General features: G+C 36.6%; 1 protein-coding gene across 1 annotated transcript; it reads right to left on the bottom strand.

The window, feature by feature from the left end:
* Window positions 1-2,546: 2,546 nt before the first annotated feature.
* On the bottom strand, window positions 2,547-7,229 carry LOC18040602 (putative disease resistance RPP13-like protein 1). The gene has a single exon (XM_006432290.2). It carries the CDS (start codon window positions 7,151-7,153, stop codon window positions 2,777-2,779), a length of 4,377 nt encoding a protein of 1,458 aa, XP_006432353.1. The 5' UTR covers window positions 7,154-7,229; the 3' UTR covers window positions 2,547-2,776.
* Between the last annotated feature and the right edge of the window lie 1,455 nt (window positions 7,230-8,684).

Raw genomic sequence — 8,684 nt, 5'->3', positions numbered from 1 at the left:
TTATTTTTTCTCTTTCAAAAAAATAAATACAAATTTTCTAAATTTAGCAAGCAACAAACACTATTTTCCTCCAATTTCTAGCATCCACCTTTGAAAAAATTTAAATACATCCAATTTATCTCCAATTTCCATTTATTTTGGGTTAAATTGTAATTTTGAGGGGTAAAAATGTCATTTCGTTAACATTCCGTTAAATCTACTAACGGAAATTAGACGGAAGTGGAAAAATGCAACAAAAAGCAAACTTCAGGTGGCGCACTGAAAAAAAAAAAAGTGTTTGTGTATTTTTGAAAAAGGCAAAACAAACAGGTGGACGAGTGTAAATTTCCCTAGTATTATTAATTACATGACAGTTATAGTGCTAGTAAAATATTTGGCAACAGCTTAAAATACTATAGCTTAAAAGTGAAGCACCTCAATTTCAAGTTTAGCTTAAACTATGTTCCATGCCACACTTTATTTGTGATGTATGACTAAATCAACTTAAAACAAGAAAAGTAATATTACATATATTGTGGATAATTAACAGCTTATCGGTAATTGTTTTATCAGCCAATTACAAATAGTTAGCATATCATTTGAGACTTGGCACCTGGTTGCAACTCAAATACGGGGATAACAGTTGAAATCTCTAGCATTATTTAGCTGCCCTTGATCCAAAAATTTTGCAAGTAATATTTTTCATATTGTACATATGCATATTTCCAATATAATTCTCTTAGAATTATTTCTTAAAATGAAATTAAAATTATTATCCTAAAATATTATTTTAAACATTTGTTTTCACAATTCTCGCAATAGTATTTTGTAAGTTTGATCTTTTTCTTTTTAATAACTGAAAAAACATTAATTTTACAAAATAGTATAGATATTTGAAGTAAAATCACTTTAATCGAACACTCAACAACAAATGGACAATTTTTTTTGACGAATTTGACCTTCCTCTCTGGTACCTGTAAAAGATACTCCTACTCTCAAGAAAATTAAAGAGAAAGGTAATTTTTAGTTATGAAATTATCTCCCTCACATTATTAATGAGAGAGAATCTAGTATAAATACAAGAATTTGAAGACATTACTTTTGCTTATGGGGTCAGTGATGAGTAGAGTGTCACATCTTTTTGATATAACTTGTTGCCTCAACTTAATATTTTCACAGAATTGTCTAATTACTTCATTGGTGATTTAACTTCCAGCTTTGTTTTGAAGAAGGCATCCATGTTCTATCAAAGACAAGCCAGGTTTATCTTCTCTCTCTTATTATGTACAAGTTTCTTCAATTATACATTGAAGTATCCACCCTCATTTGATGGACAAGCTGTATGTTATCCATCCCCTAACATTATGTCAGATTGTCTGGCACAGAGGCAAGTTGATTCTGAGTAGACTCTAGTATTTTTTTTTCTGAAAACAAATGGTTGTAAATTTTGGGGCGTTACCACAAAATTCATCAGTTTTCTGTACTTCAATTGAAGTTGAAGCCTTTTTGACATCATTATAGACACAATGTAACTTATTTATTTGCAGGCCACATCAATAATCAGTACAATACTCGTTTGTGGATGCTTGTTAAGTGCGGGAAAAGTCAAAGTGATGCTCAGGACAGTTTAAGGATAAGGATCCTCTCATAATCTGAAATTTATCTTAGTAAATTTTATTAATATGATTGATAGTTAATGAGTTAAAAAATAAAGGTAATTAAATTCTAATTATACACTAGTATTGAAAGACAAGTGGCTCTAAATCTGTAAAACATCATGAGAGCTCAGATCAAGAGAATATTTTAATCACTAATTTTAAAGGTGATATTATTTCTCATATTTTAGTAAGCTTTCTTCCAAGCTTATGCATCAGATGCATCATATGGCTGGATCAAGCTCTTGCTTGAATTGGAAAATAAACCTCTTATTTATTCCCTTCCTCCTAATCCTCTCTCATTACTACTCATCAATTGATGGGCAGTACCACAGAGCAGTGGTCATGAAAATTCTTGATCAATTATGCACCTGACACCTTGTCTTCTGCTCAAAATTATGTTCACAGATCATGTTCATTGCTTCAAAGATCAAATTTAACTTGTCTGCCCTTTGTTTAGAGGAAGAAAAAAAAAATTCCTGATAAAACGTTGATCATGTCATTTACAGAAACCAAAAAGCAAACATTTTATATTTAATCAGAGCAGCAAGTTATTCTAAAATATTTTCCTTTATTCCAGTTGATTGGTTCATATTATATGCAGATGGAGAAGACTATGGCATCTGAGAATGAATCATCTGTTGAAAAACGGCAGGACAATGTTATTGTGTCTCATGGTAACATAATTGAGCCAATATTTGGAAAGCACACCCGGGCATCCTGGATGAGAAGCCCTATATACATACAACAACGCAATGGTGCAACTCCATCTGACATGGATTCATGCAACATTTTTTATCTTTTTGTTCTTTTTGTTCCTGGCATGCTTCTGCCTCTGTATATTATCTGCGTGATGTAGATTAGAGATCAGAAGTATTGGGATTTTGCTAACACAGATCCAAACTATATCTAATTGTATTGCTTTTATTCCCTTTATGAACATTGTAAAAGCCTGCCAATAATAACCAGAAGCCTAAATTGGGCAGATGATAATAGTTTTTTTTTGTGAACAATGTGCTTGGAAAAAGGGAACTCTACAAATGAAATTATACAATAAAATTCAACATTGAAGTTCAACGGAGTTCCAACTTCAGCACAGGAGAAATGGCCGTTGTAAGAAATTATCACTCTGCTTGCCGTGTTCAGAAACCATCCCAAAGACTCAGAAGCATGGTGCTTGGTTTATCTTCTGGCACAGTTTGGAGGTTGTCGCATTCCCATATTTCCAATGTTTCAAGATACTTGAGGTTTTTCAGTCCATTGGGTAGGGATTTAAGATTCGGCAGCCGCTCAAGATAAAGAGAGGATAGATTTTTGGGTAGCAACCAGCCCTTGGGAAATGACACCAACCCTTGGCATCCACCAAAGGAGAAATCGGCAAGACAAGTGAGTCTGTGAAGGCCCCATTCAGATGAAGGCTTTAGATTTTCACAATCTAAGATTGAAAGAGATATTAGATTGGGAGGAAGCCCACCCTCTGGGAATGACACGAGACTGTAGCAACCATGTATGGAAAATTCTTGAAGAGATGTAAGGATGTACATCCGGTTTGGTAGAAACTTGAGATTCTGGCAATTAGAGATTCTAGCATACCGCAGCATTGATGTGGGCAAGCCAGGTTCAGGAAAAGACTGAAGAAGTGGGCAGTCATGAATTTCCAAGTGATCAAGAAATGCAAGGTTGTGCAGGCCTTCAGGTAAGGACTCAAGGTTCAAACAATTGCTGATAATAAGCTCCTTAAGCTTCATCACAGTGTTGGATAGGATTCTGGGAAACTGAAAAACAGCTTCTGGAAAGGATTTAATAGAATGACACCCAGCAATTTTCAGGTTCTCAAGAGAACTACAAATCATTTGCTCTGGAAGGGACTGCAAACTTCTGCAGTTTTCAATTTCAAGAACCTTAAGTGTGCCAGACAGCTTGTCACTTGGAAGAGATATGAGGGCAGGACATCCTTCAATGACCAGATATTCAAGCAAGAAGGCATTCTTGTTTTTCTGAGATACATGCATCATCCTCTCAGGTAGGAACTGCAAAGCCTCACAACTTCTGATCTCAAGAGCCACAAGAGTGGAGGGCAAGCCCATTTCAGGAAATGCCACCAATGAAGGACAATTAGATATCCTCAACACTTTCAGAGTCGAAAGTTCGTAAAACTTTTCTGGAAACTCCTTGAAGTATGGACATTCGGAAATCTCCAATCGTTGGAGAGAAAGAAGGCTGTGCAATCCGATCTTGTTTGATAAAGTCATGAGCTCAGCAAGATGAGAGATCTGCAATTCTTCAAGAGCTGTGAAGTGTTGAAAATATCCTTCAACCAGACAATCCAGCTTGGAAATTTGACATATACGCATGTAGGTGAGCGATCTGTGTCCCCCAGTGCTGTGTAGAACCTTGCCATCACAATTGTTTAATTCTACTTCAAGGATTGAAGGAAGCTTTGGGAGTGCTGCCAATTTTTGGCATCCATCTATCTCAAGTGTTTTCAAGGACGGAAGGAATGTTGGCAACTCCACCAGGTTGGGGCACATCAAAATAGAAAGTTCAAGAAGACAAGGGAACTCGCTGCCTTGCTTTAATCTGTCAAGTGTTAGAAGCCTAGGAAGAGCCTCCAACTTTTCACAACCATATATAGTCATTTTCTCCAAGGAAGGGAAGTGATGTGAGAATTCTCTAAGCTTCGGACAATTCAGAATTTCAATGTTTTGAAGGTGAAGGAAGCCTTCTGTGCCTTCAGTTCCAGAAGGAGTCCACTCCTCCCACTCTGACATGTTCTCAAACTTCAAAGTTTCCAACGATGGAAAAGGAAGAAGAGGAAAACTCCCATCCCCATAGAATTCTGCACCAACCGATTTTATTCCTTCCATTCCTTCAATAGTTAGGTCTTTGAGCATGGGTAACCGGCCAAGTGATGGCAGAAATTGACACTTTCTACAATTACTAAGTACCAAAACTGTCATATTGCAGAATAAAGGAGATGCAATCCAACCTGGAAATTTTATACCTCCGTAGTCATTGATTGTGAGTTGTTTTAAGTTTTCGTGAGGCTGCAGCATCTCGAGTACATCCATTTCAACTCTTTCATTTCCTGAACCATCCAAACTGCTCCTCCGTTCTGACTTTAACTCAACAGATTCCTGTCTATAAGCTCCTGCTGCTTCTCTAAAGCTTGGAAATCGTGTATTTCTACAGCCACTTGCATTGAGATCCTTCCGGTTTCTGTGAAGCTGGGCCACTTTGAATACTTCCTCTTCATCTCCATCATTTGTTGAATCGCCAAAATCATCACTCCATTGGAGTACCAGCTGAGTGAGCTCCTTTTTGTCCTTTAGATTAGCCTCCATCGCATCAGTAAAACAAATCACATTTTGCAGTCCCGAAATAACAAGTTCACCCTGAAGTTGCTGCATTTCCTTCAAGTCTTTGATCCCTGATCCTCTATCCTTACCCACAACAAAATGAGATAAGGTTTGGAGATTCTTCAATTTATACATTTTCATTGGCATCTCTCTCAGCCTGCTTCCACTCATACGGAGATGTCGCAGGCCCGTGAGATTTCCTAAATCTGTGGGCAATTTGCTGAGAGAATAACATTCTAACAAGATTATACTTTGTAGATTGCAAAGATTACCAGTTGAATCAGGTAATTGTTTGATTGCTGTTCGAGAAAGATCAAGATAGCGTAGATGTTTCAGGTCACCTACAGAATCAGGTAATGCAGTGATGCGGCAGGCACTAAAAGACAGCACTCGTAGGCATTTCAACCTTGGCAAGATATCACGGGGGACTTTGTCAGCCAAATAGCTTACTCCAATTTCTCCTGTTGGATCCAGGGGTAGGAAGGTTCGCAAGCACTCAGCTTCATTGAAGGCCTCAAATTTTGTGGATGTTTCCCGCCTGCAACGAATATATGAGGAATGCCGAGCCTTGTCGAAAATCCTCTTCTGATCATCCATCACTTTATCCTCCAATCTGAAACAAAATTCTCCAGAAACAAAACGAGCTAAATCCTTCATGAGGCCATGCATTACATATAGTGAGCTATTATGAACAGATTGTCGAAAAAATGACCTCGATACTAGCTCATGAAAATATTCTCTTCCTACTTCTTCCAATTTTTTCTTTGCATTAGACTGCTGCACAAAACCTTCAGCCATCCATAACAAAACCAGCTTTTCCTTGTCAAATTCATAACCTGCAGGAAATACTGAACAGTATGCAAAGCACTGCTTTAAATGAGGAGGAAGATGATGATAGCTCAATCCTATAGTCTGAAGAATACTGCTTTCATCATGTGGTAGATCCCAAATATTCCTATTCAACATATCATACCATTCCCCCTTGTCTTCTCTAGATCGCAATATGATTCCCATTCTCTTTACAGCCAACGCTAAGCCTTCACACTTGTTCACAATCTCAGCTCCAATTGTCTCCAAATCAGGAGAGATTCCATTGTTTCGAATCTCAAATGCCTGATTCATGAAGATTGACCAACAATCTTCAAATGCCAAGCATTCCAAATGATGAGCTGCAACTGTGCCCATACTTGCAGCAATACTACTATCCCGAGTAGTTATGATTATTTTACTTCCTCTTGCCCCTGCTTTCAGTGGGCTCCAAATGAGATCCCAATCATCGTTTCTCCGACTCCAGACATCATCTAAAACAAGCAAAAACTTCTTCCCAGCTATTTTCTCCCTCAAACAAACTTGCAGCAGATTGAGGTCATCGTCAACATCAGCAGGTTTCGAAGTCACAGATTTGAGAATCGTTGTTGTCACCCGCAGTACATCAAACTGGTCAGACACACAAACCCAAACTTTCAAATCAAAACGCCCGTCCACTCTGCTGTCATTATACACAAGTTGGGCAACGGTAGTCTTACCAATTCCACCCATACCAACTATAGGAACAACACCAACATTATTACTACTGCTCGAATCATCCTCCACCATGAGCAATTCAACAATGGCATTTTTATCATTTTCCCTGCCATAAACACAAGATTCATCTACCAGTGATGTCGTAGGTAATCTTCGATTGGTTCCACTTCCCGAGGGGCGCCTGCCTCTAAAATCATCATTATTCAAGCCAAGTATATCTTTATATTTAGCAATAAATTCCAACTTCTCAATGATCTTGTTCATTTTGAAATCAATGCCTCTACTGAATGGACTGGAAATGACTCGCCAATTGCTTACCTGACTGGTGTTACTACTCGTCTCAGACTGAGACTCCAGCTTGGACTTCAAAGCCTCAGTAGCCAGCTCATCCAACACATCCTCTGCATCATAGAGTGCGTCTTTGGCCATGTTCAGCCACTTCCCCACTGAAGGGCTGTAGAATTGCTTCTCCTCAGCATCATTAAGCAAGGCAGTCACCGTCAGCAGTGTGATCTTCAACTTCTCCAGCAAGCCATCGTACTTTCGGCCGCGCAGTAAGTTTAGAAACTCACGAGAGGCCAATCTGTCAAATAGCACTTGAAGGAAAGCTGAGAGAAAAGCCTCTCCCACAGCCATGATCAAGTTCAAGAAAATAATTATGCAGACAAGTAAGAGCAGAGTCAAAATTTGCCTTGCTATGCCTATGCCTATGTGCTGGGCTAAACAAAATCCAAATTCTCCGTTTAATCTTGGAACCGGCGGCTCAGACACCTAAAAGTCAAGGACATCATGTCATATTACTTATGGTCTTCAGTTGACTTGGTCCATTAAAAAGAAAAAGGAGAGATTGCTTTAATGAACAACCAGACAAATAAAGTTTTGGGTTACTAACACTTTAGTCCTATTGTTTGTTGAAAATCTATCACGAATCCGATGGTGATATTGAAAATGGAAAATTCAAGAAGTTGGTAGACGTATATCGGAAAAGGTTATACACACACTTAGGTAATTAGAATACATAATTTATATTGTGAAGGTATTTGTAATTAGAGAAATTTTATGTGTACTCTGGATATGATGGATGAATGGCTTATTGTCCACTTCACGAAGCATAAAAATCTCACAATTGTTGGGGGATCTTACCAAAGCAATTAACTTTGTAAATCATCACGAAATCCTTGCATTGTTGTAAGTAAAAACATTTCTCATTTGGCTTTGTAGGGGGATCCAACTAAATTGCAACAGCAGTAAGTTATAACAAATTTTGTCTTTTTTGACACTAAATTTCATTCGACCCCTTACTTTTATTTTTATTTACAATTTATTCATAAGTTCATATGTTTTAACTGATGATTTTCTAAAATGCAATTTTATTTTGTATAACATTGTTTTTAAAAGAATAAATATAATAATAAGCTTATGACTGAATAATCTAAAATAAAATAAATGATATTAAAAAAATAATATTTATTTTTTTAAGACTCACTACAGATTATTTTATTTTTATTTAATATTATTTAGTTTTTTAAAAGAGTGAATATAATAAAAATCTCAAATAATGTTAAATAAAATAAAATAAATAATATTAAAAAATTCTTTAAGATGAAATAAATAATATTTATTTTCTTAAGACACACTAGTAATTAAACAATATAAATTTAAAACAATCCATACGTATATGTTAAAATTTTTTAACTCTTTAACTTTTTTGAGTTTTCAATAGATATTAAAAAGTGTAATGCTAATAATCAAATAGTATAAGTCGAATTTTTTTTTAATCCAACAATGAAGGACTAAAATAACAAAAAAAGAAAAAGAAAAAGAAAACAAATGTTTTTGGAATGGGACTACAAAATGTTTGAGTGGGATTTTCCTTTAACATCGCGTTTAAGAATGGCTGAGTCGGAGCTCACATCTATATCAGGTCAACCTAAATTGAGATGAGTAGACTATATTAAGGCGACTGTGAATTGAGATGAACATTCCTCATCATGGCGAGCAGAAAAAATTATTAGACCAGGTCATTGAATCAAATGTCCTCTACCTCGATCCTCAAAACCAGCCACCAGCGGAAAAATCGCTTACAAGTTGGTGAAGAAGTGGGTTAAAGTTAAAAGAATAATCGCCCAATAACGAGATGCCTTTTTTAGCCTGGCTTGGAATCAAA

The sequence above is a fragment of the Citrus clementina genome, unplaced genomic scaffold (assembly GCF_000493195.1).
Source record: "Citrus clementina cultivar Clemenules unplaced genomic scaffold, Citrus_clementina_v1.0 scaffold_5, whole genome shotgun sequence".
Taxonomy (NCBI): Eukaryota; Viridiplantae; Streptophyta; class Magnoliopsida; order Sapindales; family Rutaceae; genus Citrus; species Citrus x clementina.
Note: the sequence above shows the minus strand (reverse complement) of the source record. Positions and strands in the feature narration are given on the sequence as shown.

Coding starts and splice junctions, on each gene's coding strand:
- LOC18040602 (XM_006432290.2), bottom strand. CDS start 7,153: ATGGCTGTGGGAGAGGCTTTTCTCTCAGCTTTCCTTCAAGTGCTATTT.